This window comes from Salvelinus alpinus, chromosome 15 (genome assembly GCF_045679555.1).
Source record: "Salvelinus alpinus chromosome 15, SLU_Salpinus.1, whole genome shotgun sequence".
Lineage (NCBI taxonomy): Eukaryota > Metazoa > Chordata > Actinopteri > Salmoniformes > Salmonidae > Salvelinus > Salvelinus alpinus.
This window is the reverse complement of record NC_092100.1, coordinates 13,025,388-13,041,673: the sequence shown is the minus strand read 5'-3', so window position 1 is coordinate 13,041,673 and position 16,286 is coordinate 13,025,388. Positions and strand designations below refer to the sequence as shown.

General features: G+C 44.6%; 1 protein-coding gene across 1 annotated transcript in view; it reads right to left on the bottom strand.

The window, feature by feature from the left end:
* LOC139540527 (obscurin-like) overlaps positions 1-16,286 on the bottom strand; it is a 52,347-nt gene that overhangs the window by 22,349 nt on the left and 13,712 nt on the right. The window contains exons 16-30 of the mRNA XM_071344411.1: positions 15,462-15,728; positions 15,038-15,307; positions 14,608-14,877; positions 14,083-14,358; positions 13,470-13,736; positions 10,782-11,048; positions 10,322-10,588; positions 9,937-10,206; positions 9,415-9,681; positions 8,926-9,192; positions 8,314-8,580; positions 4,877-5,146; positions 3,492-3,770; positions 3,116-3,373; positions 72-2,954 (exon numbers count right to left, since the gene is read on the bottom strand). Of these exons, the coding sequence (XP_071200512.1) occupies positions 72-2,954; positions 3,116-3,373; positions 3,492-3,770; positions 4,877-5,146; positions 8,314-8,580; positions 8,926-9,192; positions 9,415-9,681; positions 9,937-10,206; positions 10,322-10,588; positions 10,782-11,048; positions 13,470-13,736; positions 14,083-14,358; positions 14,608-14,877; positions 15,038-15,307; positions 15,462-15,728 (6,645 nt within the window). The remainder of the gene's footprint in view (positions 1-71; positions 2,955-3,115; positions 3,374-3,491; positions 3,771-4,876; positions 5,147-8,313; positions 8,581-8,925; positions 9,193-9,414; positions 9,682-9,936; positions 10,207-10,321; positions 10,589-10,781; positions 11,049-13,469; positions 13,737-14,082; positions 14,359-14,607; positions 14,878-15,037; positions 15,308-15,461; positions 15,729-16,286) is intronic.

Here is a 16,286-nt window from a genome sequence, read left to right as displayed (position 1 = left end):
GCAGACACAATTACTGCATATGACCCAGTTTACATACTAAGGACATCTGTCATGTTTCTAACTTGACTTACTAGAGCTGGCGGAGATGAGTGAGGCCCTCCTCCTCTCCTGCAGGGTATTACGGGGATCCCCCTCGGTCAGGTTGTAGGCCTGCCACAGGGAGATACCCTCACTCTCCACAGAACCCATAGTCTCCTTTACAGAGGTGGAGGTCTGGGCTGGCTGAAGAGGGCCAACAGAGGCCAGGACTGGGTGCACAGAAGGGGTGGAGGGCTGTGCTGGGGCTGCAGGCCTCTGGGTGGAGGATGGAGGCTTTTGAGGTTGACCCACAGTAATGTTGCCATTATATGAGGTCACACCAAACTTGTTCACCACCTCACATGTATAGACCCCAGTGTCTATGGCTGACATGTTGATGATCACCAGTGTGCAGACGCCCTCCTCAGAGGTGTTCATGCGGTGGCGTTGGTCTCCTATGATCTGCTGGCCGTTCTTCAGCCAGCGTACTGCGTTGGACTTCCCTTCCACCACGCACGCTAGCTGGATGGTACCGTTGGTCTCAACGTTCTGGTTCTTGAACACCTGCTTGAAGATTGGCCGCATGTCTTTGCGGGTCTTGTATCCCTTGAAAGCTGCCTGGATCTTGATGGCGGCATCCAGCATCTCAGGTTCGTCCTCTACACTGATTTCCATGTCAGGTTCAGTCTCGTCAACTTGCTTAGTCATCGGGAGCCCCTTGGGAACTCCAGCTACAGCAACTACAGGCTTGCTGGTCTTCTGGTTGACTCTTACCTGGGTGGAGGCCTCAGTGGAGGACTCATCCTCTGAGATATGGACTTGGTTACCATCCACCGCAATCTTGTGTTTTTCCATCTCCTGTACTGTAGACCTTGCTGGCTGTTTGTCCCTCTGGTCTACTTCTGTCTCCTTCACCATAAACTTCACTGTCTGTTTGTCCTGATGGTCAATTTCTACATCTATCTCCTTTTTAGATCTAACAGACCTAACTATCTGCTCTACCCCAGCGTCCGACACTATAGATGCTCGTCTCGCTGGTGGAACTGGCTGTTTCCCTACATGCTCTACCCCAGCATTCGAGACTGAAACAATAGATACTCTTCTTGCTGGTGGAACTGGCTGTTTCCCTACATGCTCTACCCCAGCATTCGAGACTGAAACAATAGATACTCTTCTTGCTGGTGGAACTGGCTGTTTCCCTACATGCTCTACCCCAGCATTTGAGACTGAAACAATAGATACTCTTCTTGCTGGTGGAACTGGCTGTTTCCTCACCTCGTCTACCCCAGCATCCAAAACTGAAACAACAGAAGTATGTTTCACTGGTGGAACTGGCTGTTTCACCATTTGGTCTACCCCAGCATCTGAAACTGAAACAACAGATGCCCGTCTCGCTGGTGGAACTGGCTGTTTCCTCACCTCGTCTACCCCAGCATCTGAAACTGAAACAACAGATGCTCGTCTCGCTGGTGGAACTGGCTGTTTCCTCACCTCGTCTACCCCAGCATCAGACACTATAGATGCCCGTCTCGCTGGTGGAACTGGCTGTTTCCTCACCTCGTCTACCCCAGCATCAGACACTATAGATGCCCGTCTCGCTGGTGGAACTGGCTGTTTCCTCACCTCGTCTACCCCAGCATCAGACACTATAGATGCCCGTCTCGCTGGTGGAACTGGCTGTTTCCTCACCTCGTCTACCCCAGCATCAGACACTATAGATGCCCGTCTCGCTGGTGGAACTGGCTGTTTCCTCACCTCGTCTACCCCAGCATCAGACACTATAGATGCCCGTCTCGCTGGTGGAACTGGCTGTTTCCTCACCTCGTCTACCCCAGCATCAGACACTATAGATGCCCGTCTCGCTGGTGGAACTGGCTGTTTCCTCACCTCGTCTACCCCAGCATCCAACACTGAAACAACAGAAGCTTGTTTCACTGGTGGAACTGGCTGTTTCCTCACCTTGTCTACCCCAGCATCCAACACTGAAACAACAGAAGCTTGTTTCACTGGTGGAACTGGCTGTTTCCTCACCTCGTCTACCCCAGCATCTGAAACTATAGATGCTCGTCTCGCTGGTGGAACTGGCTGTTTCCTCACCTCGTCTACCCCAGCATCTGAAACTATAGATGCTCGTCTCGCTGGTGGAACTGGCTGTTTCACCACCTGGTCTACCCCAATCTCTTTCAATATCTTTTTCTCCCTTGTGTCTATTTCAGTCTTCTTCACCATAGACTTTTTCTCCTCTGTGTCCATCACTATAGCTCTGACTGGCTGTTTCACTGGCTTCATCTCCCTCTGGTCCATCTGTGAATCCTTCACCATAGTTGCCTCCTTCCCTTTAGACCTCAGTGGTGGTACTAGCTGTTTCTGGGTCTTTTCTGCTATGGTATCCTTCACCATACCTACTGGCTGTTTCACTTTCTGTTTCTCCTGCTGGTCTACCTTAGTCTCCTTACCCAAAGACCTTAATGACTGTTTCTTATGTGGGTTTACCACTGTCTCTTTTTCCTCAAGCTCCAGGTCTTCCTCTGACTCCACAATTGATGACCGGGTCATGCCCCGTTTCTTTGGCTCTGGAGGGCCAAGTCGGGCCTCTTCTGGTGGAGTAGTGGGAGAGGCAGCCTTTGTGGGAGGAATTGTCTTGGGAGGATCTGTCTTGTCTGAGGGAGGCTTTACTGCCACAGAGGCAGTGGTCTCCACACCACCTGCCTGGCACGTGTAGCTGCCACTGTCTTCCTTCTTCAGCTCCAGGATGTGTAGCTGAAACACACAGCCGTCCTGCCTCATCTTGTACTTCCTGTTGGGCCTGAGAGGTAGCCGGCCCTTCCTCCACTGGACTGGGACCGCAGGCTTAGACAGCTCACAGGACAGGAAGGCAGTGCCTCCTTCCTCAGCCTCCACAGCATGCAGCTCCTCCTCAAAGCATGGAGGCAGCTCTGGAGAGACGGAAGATAATCAGGGAATTGGAAATCTATGTTCCATTTGACCAATGTTAGGATGAGTAATGCAAAGAGAAAATTCTGAATGTTGTAACCCCCGGAGATAAACCTGAGTTCCTGGTTATGTTACTTCGCTCTTAATTATTGAAAATCCTTACCATTGACAGTCAGATTGGCGCTGCTCTGCATGTCACCAGTGTCACAGGAGTATATCCCAGAGTCCCCTGGTCCCGTGTCATGGATGAGCAGCAGGTTGAGCTTGCCCTCCTTACGAGTCTCATACTTATCTCCGTTCAGGAGGGGCATCCTGTTCCTTCTCCATGTGACAGGGCTAAAGAGGTCAGAGGTCATACAGGATAAAGTGGCCGTCTCCCCTTCCATGATGACGATGTCCCCGGGCTTCTTCTCAATGAGTACTGACAAAGACAGGAAACAGAGTAAACTACATATACACCTTCTAACTGCATACACATATTAGTGATTAAAGTGTATAATTCACATTGTACTGTAACAAAATCAAAAGAGGTGGCAAACCTTTGGGTTTGGGGAGCACCAGCAATTGGGCGGAGGTCTTTTCCTCACCGACCACGAAGGCCACGGTCCCGGTCTCCTCCGGCGTGATCATGGTCAGGACCAGGCGGTGCTGGTGGCCCAGGCAGCTCATCTGGTTCATTTCGTTCTTCTGCAGGAGGCTGGAGCCCAGCCACCACTCGCACTCGCTTACCTCCTTGTGGGACAGCTCGCACACAAACACTGCATCCTGCCCAGCCATGATCTTCATGTCCTTCAGTCCTGACAAGATCATCACACGCTCTGTAGAGAAAGGGTTAGGATCAGTGTTACGGATACAAGTATCCTGTGTGTATTTGGTTTCTTTCCTTCTGCCCTAGTCACAGCTGTCACTCATCAGTCGCCAATTCCCTTACCCAATCACATCCCCTTTCCCTTAGTTTAAAAACTCAGTCAGTTGTTTTCCCAAACTCTCTGTCTCTCTCTCCCTCTCTCTTTGTATGCAGTGATCTCTCTTTTGTTTTTGCACCTACATGTCACATTTGTCCATTATTATGTGAGTATGTATTGTTATGGTGTATGACTGTTTGTTTGTTGGTGGGAAAAGGGGGTACAAAGACAAGTTGCCCATGGGCATACACTACCCGTAGGAAAACATTGTCTAAGAACCCTAGTTAGAACTGTGTGGACCACCCACTGTATTTTATTGGTTAGTTAGCTAGCGGTTATTGAAGCAAGTAAGACTAGCTTAGGGGTTTTTGGATATTTATTAGTTCTTTCCTTGGATCCAGCTCAGCCCCCCCCCCCCATTACCGTGTGTTTAAACAATAAACCATTTGTGTTTGACGGTAAATTTAAGTTGTCTGTTATTAGTTCTCACTGTTCTTTTTCACTATTATGATTTGTATGAGATATGTTACAGGTCTCGTTTCCACACCCCCTAGACTGCAGGGCCAAAGGGATTCGTAACAATCAGGATAACTATTTATAGGATAATGTAGCAAGCTATACAGAGGAGATTACCCATTCAAAAGAATGCAAAGAAGTAAGCAAGGTATAACCTATCCTCTACCCACAATAATCACATATGAAAAGGGGCCAAACAAAGACACATTGGGTTCCTTCAATTTTGTGAGTTTAATGAGGATATACTCTACATTTACTTCAGTACACTCTTAGATTTTGCTATCTAGAACCTGAAAGGTTTCTTCGGCTGTTCCCATAGGAGAACCCTTTGAAGTACCCTTTTTTGTTCCATGTAGAACCGTTTTTTGTTTCATGTAGAACCTTTTCCACAGAGGGTTCTATGTGGAACCCAAACGGGTTCCACCTGAAACCAAAAAAGGTTCTACCTGGAGCCAAAAAGGGTTCTCCTATTTTTCTAAGCGTGTAGGATGCGGTTGGCCTACCTTTCACAACTAGCATGGCTGTGGTCTTCTTTCCCCTGGTGATGCAGCTGTACTCCCCGGCGTCCTCCAGACTCAACTTCCTGATCTCCAGGGTGTGAACAGGGCCTTTCTTCTTCAAAGTGAACCTCTCCCCGTCTGTGACCAGGCAGGCTTCCTTCCTCCAGGTGACGGGGACCGTAACGCTGGAGACCTCACAGGAGAGGACCACTGACGTCCCCTCCATCACCACCTTGCTCTCTAGCTCCTTCTCAAAGAAGACTGATGCAGCAGCTGTATGGACCAGAGATGGACATCATCTGAAAATGTCTTGTGCTTCGCAGCCATTGCCCTATACTACCTACAGAGTACGATACTGTATAGGTTACAATTTGTTATGAAAAAACATTGTTCTAGAATAGATATGATGTTTAATTCCTAAAGAGACCAGCTGCATTGATCTCTTGCTTTATTGTGTATTCTAATCCACTTTGGTACAGTTGCTGGTGTCATGACGTTGGCCTGTGGGTAAGGTTTATGACCCCCCCCCCCATAAATACCTTTCTCCCTTCCCTCTCTCTTGACTCTACAGAGGGACTCTTGAATAGCCTTTGTTAACTTCTTAGCGCTAGGGGTCAGAATATATATATATTTTTTAAATAACGTGCCCAACGTAAACTGACATTTTCTCTGGCCCAGATCGTAGAATATGCATATAATTTACAGGTTAGGATAGAAAACACTCGAAAGTTTCCAAAACTGTCAAAATATTGTCTGTGAGTATATCAATACTTATTCTGCAAGCGAAAACCTGAGAAAATGTAACCCGGAAGTGATATATATATATATTTTTTATTCTGTATTTCCTTGCTCGTCTAACCTCCATTTAAAGGGGTATCAACCAGATTCCTTTTCCAATCGCTTCCTCAGGCTGTGACCAGGCTTTAGACATAGTTTCAGGCTTTTATTTTGAAAAATGAGCGACATTTTTCAAAAATAGTCAGGTGTCCTCTGAATATTTCCTGCGCGCGACAGAGGGGCTCCCCATTTTCCGTTTCTCTCTTAAAGAATAGGTTATGGTCCATTTGAAATATTATCGATTATGTTTGTTAAAAAGGATTGATTATAAAAAACATTTGACATGTTTCTACGACCATTACGGATACTTTTTGGAATTTGTCGAACGGAACACGGCTTTTGTTTTCTCAACATAATGCGCAACTCAAATGGTGTTTTTTTGTGATAAAAGTAATATTTATCGAACAAAAAGAACATTTGTTGTGTTGGGAGTCTCGTGAGTGAAAACATCCGAAGATTATCAAAGGTAAGCGATCAATTTTATTGCTTTTCTGACTTTCGTGACCAAGCTAACCAAGCTAATATAAGGCTAGCTGTTGTAGCATTGAAAGCTACACTCACAAAAGCTTGGATTTCTGTCGCTGTAAAATATATTTTCAAAATCTGACACGATAGGTGGATTAACAACAAGCTAAGCTGTGTTTTGGTATATTTCACTTGTGATTGCATGATTATAAATATTTTTATAAATATTTTTTAATCTGATACGTTTGGAAATTTTCATCTTCCTTTCAGGACCGGAACGAGGCTGTAGTTTTCTCAACATAATGCGCAACTCAAATGTTGTTTTTTTGTGATAAAAGTAATATTTATCGAACAAAAAGAACATTTGTTGTGTAATTGGGAGTCTCGTGAGTGCAAACATCCGAAGATTATCTAAGGTAAGCGATTAATTTTATTGCTTTTCTGACTTTCGTGACCATGCTAATTTGGGGCTAGCTGTTGTAGCATTGAAAGCTACACTCACAAAAGCTTGGATTTCTTTCGCTGTAAAATATATTTTCAAAATCTGACACGATAGGTGGATTAACAACAAGCTAAGCTGTGTTTTGGTATATTTCACTTGTGATTGCATGATTATAAATATTTTTAGTAATATTTATGCATTTGGCGCCCTGCAATTCTAGCGGTTGTTTAGGAAAGTGATCCCGTAAAAGGGATCCGTAGCGCAGAGAAGTTAAACAGAGATTCTGGGAATATCAGAAGGTGGGGGGAAATGAACCGTATTTTGGGAATCCAACCAGTTGAACATATGCGGTGGTACTTAATGAATATGATGTCAGTTCGGTTGTCATCTGAGACATTATCATCAATGATAGGATGACATAAACGGTACAGTGGAAAGTCTACACATTATAGTTATCAGATTCACATGGAATTGTTGTGCAATTCAAATGTTTAAATATAAAATTATTGGTGAAAAGATTAAATGTAATTTTAGCTTCCAAATGAGAGATTTGGGTTTTCATAAGGTTAGGGCTCTGCTCAATCAGTGGCCCGCCCCTGTGAAGAGACATGGGTTATAAAACTATGAAAACACACCCTTCTCCCTCGACTATATAAGCCCTTGACGAAAATGTAACCTTCTGTTCCGGGTACATTAGGATGACGATCCGATGTCAGAAGGGTTCAGATAATAACTACAGAATGAAGCCAACCTCAGCGTGAGGTTTGGTTGCGAATGGTATGAACTTTGAACTCTTATTCGCTACAGAAGTGATACCTCCTAGCCGTTGAGTTAGCAGCGGCCTCTGTAAACTGGGCTAGGAGAGGACAGACAGAGTATCCCGTCTACCACACATCGACGACACTACAACGTTTCCCGTTCACCACCAGAGACACTCTTCAAAGGACAAAGAACTCTGTTGGGCAACACAGCCTTCCATCTACTACCAACCTATTGAAGCGCAGCTCAGAGTAAATATTCATTACATTTTCCTTTTCCAAATGGGCGGTAATTTATAATGCATAAGATCCTGTATTTACGATAGAGACATCACTTCTCCCTTTGTTCTTCAGTCTTCCCGCTCTTTCACTCAAACCCAGCCCCTTTTCTTTTGTGTAACTAGCTGTCATATCTGTTCCACCCGCTAGGGACGTTTTCCTTTATGACGTAATTTATAATCAAGGTATGATTCATTCTGTGTATATGTAATTCTGTGTGATTAGTTAGGTATTTAGTAAATAAATAATTAAACCCAATTTTGTATTGCTGATTCAACTTGTTAGCCAGGGTTCGTGAAGATAACCAAGAATTTACAACTTTCAGATGAGACTGAAATAAGGTGACGATTAATATTGACTGCTATTGATGTAAAATATTACTTGGTCTTTAAGAGTTTATTCAGAAGATAACTGCTCTATAAATATTATTTTGTGGTGCCCCGACTTTCTAGTTAATTACATTTACATGATCAGCTCAATCAGGTAATATTAATTACAGAGAAAGGATTTTATAGAATAGCATGTCATATCACTTAATCCGGCATAGACAAAGACATGACACTGGGGAGGCCCATACTTCAACTCTTCAATTCCTGGTGAAGGAGCCTTTTCATATCCAACAAAAATGACAGCCAGACAACATGTAACATGTACTGTACCTCTCACGTTGACTTCAGCAGTGGTCTTCTGATCTCCGAATATACAGCTGTACTCCCCCACGTCCTCCGGTTGGATGTTCCTGATGTGCATCTCCGCTACCTTTCCCTCCAGCTTCATCTGGTACCTTCCTCCAGGGCTCACCTCCTCCTTGCCTTTCCACCACTCCACCGGGACTCCAGCCTTAGACAGCTCACAGCGCAGGTTCACGATGCCCCCCTCTGGAGCCTCCTGGTTCTTAAGACCCATTTTGAAGGTGACAGGTATGGCTGAGGACATGAAATCAAAACCAACCATTTTAGTACTTTTACAAAGATGTCACAAAGTCCTTAGAGGGATATTTTACTCAAAAACGACTTGTTCATAAGCCCACTGTTAATACAATCACAAAAAGGTATGCATGTCAGCATGCCTCTTGATTTTAAGAGGTAGAGCACTTTCAGTACAGAGTAGTAAAAATAAGCAGATTATCGTTTTTGAGTAAAATATCCCTTTAACAGAAACCAGGCTGAACAGAGGGTGCCCGTCCTCCTAAATTACCTTCACATATTGCTGTGTTTACTATAAAAAAAATACTCAACCCCCCTTAAGAAACCAATAGCATCTCCTCTTACCAGTGATGTTGACAGTGGCAGTGGTTTTGGCTTCTGCGTAAACACAGCTGTAGAATCCGGTGTCCTCGAGCACTGCTTTCCTGATGGTCAGTTCCATCGTTGCCTCTCTCTTCCTTATCTGGTACCTCACTCCATTCTTCAGCAACTCCTCTCCCTTCCTCCACTCTGCCGTCAGTCCTGGTTTAGAGAGCTCGCAGAATAACGTCACACTGTTCTCCTCCTCGACTTCCTGGTTCTTCAACTTCACCTTGAACGTGATGGGAGGAGCTGGGGACAGCAAACAAGTAAATTGTCGACTCATATACAAACATATACAAATTAAAGTTCCTATAGTGGAAAAGTATAAAACGAGGGATTGCATGAATCCAAGAAATATCAGACATGTTATAACACGTATCTGGTATTTATACACTATATTGTTGTTGAATACAACAACAGGGATGAAACATATGTTATACAAAGTGTAGTACTATCATAAGTCTGACTCACCCTTCACGGTCAGTTCTGCAGTTGACTGGGCGTCTTTAGTCTTGCAGGTGTATTTCCCAGCGTCACTCTCCTCCACGTTATGAATGAGCAGTTTAGTGATGCGTCCCTCCTGCTTCATCTCATATTTGTCTCCAGACTTCAGGATGACTCTCCCCTTCCTCCAGTCCACTGGGGCTCCAGGCTTGGAGAGCTCACAAAATAACTTCCCACTGTCCCCCTCTTTGATCATCGCGTTCTGGACCTCTTGTGTGAATGTTACAGGGAGGGCTGAGAAGAATATGTATTTAAGACTGAGACATTATCTGGCTCAACTGCTTTGATTTCTACACATCCTCTGATAGATTCATCTCATGTGTATCCCCCATGCCCCCTTGTGGGAAATGTACTTGGTGTCATCCAACTCACAATCCAGAAATTATATTCAAAGATATTTCCATTTTCAGAATAACACACTTGCCAACAACCTTAGAAGAATAAACAGTATATGTATTAGCATGTAGTAAAAATTAGCAAAGACCATACCCCTAACTTTGATGTCAGCTGCTGTCTTAACATTGCAGGCGGTGACACAGCTATACTCCCCAGCGTCCTGCAGCACCACGTTCCTGATGACCATCTCAGCAGTCCTCCCCTCCTGTTTCATCTGGTACCTCTTCCCTTCCCTCAGTAGCTCCTCTCCCTTCAGCCATTCCACAGAGACTCCCGATTTAGAAAGCTCGCAGCGCAACGTCACGTTACCCTCCTCCGGAGCCTCTTGGTTCTTTAGTTTCTGCTTGAAAGTGACTGGGACGGCTGAACAATGATAGAAACACATACTGTGAGAACAACAGCTTCTAGGATTGTGTGGTACACAGCGAGTTTAAAATGTCAAGACGATGCACATATTATTCAACAGTGTTTCCCCTACCAGTGATACTGATGGTGGAAAACGTTTTCTGGTCTTCCAACACGCAGCTGTAGACTCCACTGTCTTCAGGTAAGGTTTTCCTGATGATCAGCTCCAAGGTTGCGTTTTTCTGCTTCATCTGGTACTTCTCTCCGTTCTGCAGCAGATCTGTTCCTCTCATCCATTCTACCAACATCCCTGGTTTAGAGAGCTCGCAGCGCAACGTCACATTGTTGCCCTCCTCAACCTGAAAGTTCCTCAGCTCTTCTAGAAATGTGACGGGGCGAACTGAAAGACACCATAGTAGAGGGCTGTCAAACCTTTCTGAAACCTGTATTTCCCTTATTTATTAAAAACAACTGGAATTGAAAACACATTTGTGTCTTACTGATGAAATGTACAGCCTATTTGCCAAATGCAATATTCAAGCTTTCTCCAACATTTCCAAACTATAAACAAAATATAACCAAAATATACCCACCATTTATTGTAACAGTGGCTGTAGTCTTTTGTTCACCACAAATACAGGTGTAAACGCCACTGTCTTCCAGATTCGCATCGATAATCTTCAATTCCACCAGTAAATCTTTCTTCCTTATCTGGCACTTGTCTACATTCTTCAACAGCTCTGCTCCCCTCTTCCACTCAACTGAGGCTGCAGGTTTTGACAGCTCACAGCGTAGTGTCACAGTCTTACCCTCCTCAACTTCCATGTTCCTCAGCTGTTCTTTGAAAGTGGGGGGTAGGCCTGAGGAAAACAAGGAACAGTAGTTAGTGGTGGTAAACCCTAAATGTGGAAAGGAGAACGGGCTAGTCCATTTCATGCTTTATGCTTGTGCTTCTGTCACAGAGAGAATCCAATAATCCAGAGTGTGTCCCTGGGGTTCAGTGAACTCTGACATAACGTTCAACAATGACAAAACACAGCTTTTTGATGCAGCACCAAGATCGTTCTTTCACTGTCAGACAGCGCTTTGAAACAATGTTATTCATTCTCAGGCACATTGCTACAGGCAAAGGGGCATTTGATTGGCTTGTTGCTCATTGAAGAATCAGTGATGAACATGCTCTTTTGTTTTACCAGGCCCCCTCCTATTCCATTTTCAAAAGCTTCTGTTAACTGAATGGAGAGTTGAATGTGTCATACACTATATATATACACAAGTATGTGGACAGCCCTTCAAATTTGTGGATTTGGCTATTCAGACACACTCGTTGCTGACAGGTGTGTAAAATCGAGCACACCACCATGCAATCACCATAAACAAACATTAGCAGTATAATGGCCTTACTGAAGAGCTCAGTGACTTTCAATGTGGCACGGTCATAGGATGCCACCTTTCCAACAAGTCAGTTTGTCAAATTTTGCCCTGCTAGAGTTGCCCCGATCAACTGTAAGTGGTGTTATTGTGAAGTGGAAACGTCTAGGAGCAACAACAGCTCAGGTAGGCCACACCAGCTCACAGAATGGTACCGCCGAGTGCTGAAGTACGTAGCGTGTAAAATTTGTCTGTCTTCGGTTGCAACACTCACTACTTAGTTCCAATCTGCCTCTGGAAGCAATGTCAGTACAAGAACTGTTCGTCAGGAGCTTCATGAAATTGATTTTCATGGCCAAGCAGCCGCACACAAGTCTAAGATCACTGTGCAATGCCAAGCGTCGGCTGGAGTGGTGTAAAGCTCGCCACCATTAGACATCTGGAGCAGTGGAAACATGTTCTCTGGAGTGATAAATCACGCTTCACCATCTGGCAGTCTGATGGATTAATTTGACTTTGGCGGATGCCAGGAGAACGCTACCTGCACCCAATGCACAATGCCAACTGTAACATTTAGTGGAGTAGGAACAATGGTCTGGGGCTGTTTTTCATGGCTAGGACACTTAGTTCCAGTGAAGGGAAATCTTAACGCTACAGCATACAATGTCATTCTAGACATTGTATGCTGGTGGGCAATTCCAGTCCTCGGAGGCCTGATTGGTGTCACCGTTTTGCCCCAGCTAACACATCTGACTCCAATAATCACCTAATCATGATCTTCAGTTTAGAATGCAATTTGATTAATCAGCTGTGTTTGCTAGGGATGGAGAAAAAGTGTGACACCAATCAGGACCTCGAGGACTGGAGTTGCCCACCCCTGTTCTAGACGATTCTTTGCTTCCAACTTTGTGGCAACAGTTTGCAGAAGGCACTTTCCTGTTTCAGCATGACAATGCCCTCGAGCACAAATCGAAGTTAATACAGAAATGGTATGTTGAGATCGGTGTGGAAAGACTTGACTGGCCTGCACAGAGCCCTGACCTCAACCCCATCGAACACCTTTGGGATGAATTGGAACTTCAACTGTGAGCCAGGCCTAATCGCCAAACATCAGCGCCCGACCTCACTAATGCCCCTGTGGCTGAATGGAAGCAGGTCCCCACAGCAATGTTCTAACATCTAGTGGAAAGCCTTCCCAGAAGAGTGGAGGCTGTTATAGCAGCAAAGGGGGGGACCAACTCCATATGAATACCCATGATTTTAGAATGCGATTTGCTTTGAGCATGTGTCCACATACTTTTGGTCATGTAGCGTACCTTCTGATTGTAGGTTTTGTGCCCCAGACACAACTGCAAGAGGATATAGTCTACAGTGATCCATCTTTTCTACATGCAACAAAGCTTAGATGCATACAGTAACCAGCGAAAAACTTGCAGTAAAACTGATCTGAGGACTCATTCTGAGCACAGTGGTTTCAAGACCCTTTCGATTGGAGTAATGCCAACCATAAGCAAGTAATAGGGTAACAAGATACAAAAGATAATATGGAATATTTTCAGGAATATGCTGAGCACACATAGTTTCACAGGAACATGTACTGTATGTGATCCAAAGGAGGCTGGTGGGAGGAGCTAACGGAGGACGGGTTCATTGTAATGGCTGGAATGGAATCAATATAATGGTACCAAACACATGGAAACAACATGTTTGACTCAGTTCCGTTGATTCCATTCCAGTCATTACAATAAACCCGTCCTCCGAATGCTCCTCCCACCAGCCTCCTCTGATGTGCTCTTTCTTGCCTGATACACACTGGACTGGAGATGCACCTGGTTATACAGTATCACAAATACAGTTTTATCATAAGTTACAATATAAAGTCTAACCATGTTCATTTTGGTCTGACTCACCCTTCACGGTCAGCTCAGCAGTTGACTGGGCGTCTTTAGTCTTGCAGATGTATTTCCCAGTGTCACTCTCCTCCACGTTATGGATGAGCAGTTTAGTGATGCGTCCCTCCTGCTTCATCTCATATTTGTCTCCAGACTTCAGGATGACTCTCCCCTTCCTCCAGTCCACTGGGGCTCCAGGCCTGGAGAGCTCACACCAGAACTCCCCACTGTCCCCCTCTTTGATCATCGCGTTCTGGAGCTGGCTCTTGAACGTCACAGGGAGAGCTGTGGAAACATTAACATTGTTTTATATTGTATGACCGCAAGAAGTATAAAATCAAACTCACTATCTGTGTATGGTCTAAAAGCAGGAGTCACTCAACCTGTCCACCTCTAAATAATTAAATGTATTAAGAGTGGTGTCAATCATTTTGCCCCAGGGGGCCGCATTCCGTTTTCAATGAGGTCTGGAAGGCCGCACTGATTTTAAAAAACATTTCCTCGCTGTCAAAACGTGATTTAAAAAAATATATTTAAAAAAATGAGTCCAACAACCTCCCCCCACCAAGGATTTGAATTTGTGTATATATATATATTTTTTTTTCATAGATATAGATCAAATGTTGCTTACCTTGCACTTTAACTACAGCGGTGGTCTTCTGGTCTCCAGTGACACAGCTGTATTTTCCTATGTCCTCCGGTTGCACGTTGGTAATGGTCATCTCAGCGATCCTCCCCTCCAGTTTGATCTGGTACTTTCCCCCTGACAGGTCCTGGGACAGTTCTGTCTCCCCCCTCCACCACTCCACCGGGACGCCAGACTTAGACAGCTCACAGCGCAGGGTCACGTTGCCCTTCTCTGGGGCATCCTGGTTCTTCAGACCCACTCTGAAGGTGGCGGGTACAGCTGAGGGAACCAAGAGAGATAGGAAGTCAGCGAAAATAGGATATTTCATCAAAGAGTGAACACTGAACACAGTGAAATCTAGAACAGCCTTGAAAAACCTTTACCCTTCACCAGATAAGATGAAGGACAATGAATTAAACCTACACTGGAGGTAAGGGCTCAAGTTAAGTCAGGCATTGAACATTTAACCAAGTTTATGTGCACCAGTGACAATTGTTTCATTAGAGCACAAAGCGTTATTGCCCCTACCAAGGACTTTGACTGTGGCCTTTGTCTTCTGATCTCGACACACACAACTGTAGACTCCACTGTCCTCAGGCAGAGCCTCCCTGATGATGAGCTCCAGTGCCAAGCCTCTCTGCTTCATCTGATACTTGTCTCCATTTTGCAGTATCATCTGTCCTCCCAGCCTCCACTCCACAGGGACCCCTGATTTAGACAGCTCACAGTGCAGGCTGATGGTGATCCCTTCCTCAGTCTGCAGATTCCTAAGCTTTTGCTTGAAAGTGACTGGAATTGCTGAAAGACACCACAGAAATTAGAAACATGGATGCCGTCTATTCACTTATAGAAAGGATTGTAATTTGATGCTGATGTATACTGCATAAAACATTTTTCACATTTGATATAAAATTCAATGTGAATTTAAATATTTTCTAAATGATCTCCAATCCTTTACCCGTGACAGTAACACCGGCTGTGGTCTCCACATTGCCACAAACGCAGGTGTAGATATTGCTGTCTTCAGGTTTCGCATCCAGAATCTTCAGTTCATTCACCAACTCTCTCTGCTTTATCTGAAACTTCTCTCCGTTGTTCAGCAGCTCCTCTCCTCCCATCATCCATTCTACAGGGACTCCTGGTTTAGAGAGCTCACAGTGTAACACCAAATTGTTCCCCTCCTCAACCTGTGCGTTCCTCAGCTTTTTTTTGAAGGTAACGGGCAGGGCTGAAGAAACATGGAAAATAGTTTAATGAGAATAGTATAAATTGTAAGGTATTTTGGCCTTCATGTAAATGACAAAAAATGCAAATGTATAAAATGTCCCTTCAAGAAAGATTAGCTGTACAGGAAAACATATTAAGGCTGAGGAACTTCCTACCGCTGATTTTGACGGTGGCCGTGGTCTTTTGGTCTGCACACTGGCAGCTGTAGACTCCACTGTCTTCTGGCACAGCTTTCCATATCTGAAGCTCCGATATGGTCTCCCTCTTCCTTATCTGAAACTTCATTCCATGCCTCACCGGCTCCTCTCCTTTCTTCCACTCTACAGGGACTCCTGGTTTGGAGAGCTCACAGCGCAATGTGAAACTGTTGCCCTCCTCAGCCTGAACATTCTTCAACTGTTGTTTGAAGGATATGGGGATAGCTGATGAGTAAATATACATGTTTTAGTATTAAAACCTCTTAAATGTAAAGTCCCCATATTTGGGGACCCTATTAGATTTTGTTTTATTCAGTTCAGTCTGGTATGGGAACAGTAGCCCCTATCTGCAAAAGCAGGGTGTCTGTGGAAAGCTAAGTGTCTTGGCTATTGATTGATGCCTTCAAATATTTGGTAACACACTACCATATATGGGCATACAAATTTATAAGGTCAGGGCGAGCCGATGACCTCATTTCAAGATGGCTGCTACCTACATTCCGGTTAGCGTTGTGAGACATAAACGAAATAGACACGGAACACGTTGATACACACTAAAAGCTGGGACTCCACAGATCATGAGGATATCTTATTTCTCTGTCTGTGACCTACCGTTATTGATCACCAGCCCCGAGAGTCAAAATGTTTATTTTACACAATGTTTTCACCAAACATCTTACAAGGTAAGCTTCGATTTGGTCAGTATTTGAACTATAGCTATATGGGGTGGTATCAAATTAATCCATAGATTGGTAGGAACAAATCTAGCCTACTGTCAATGTT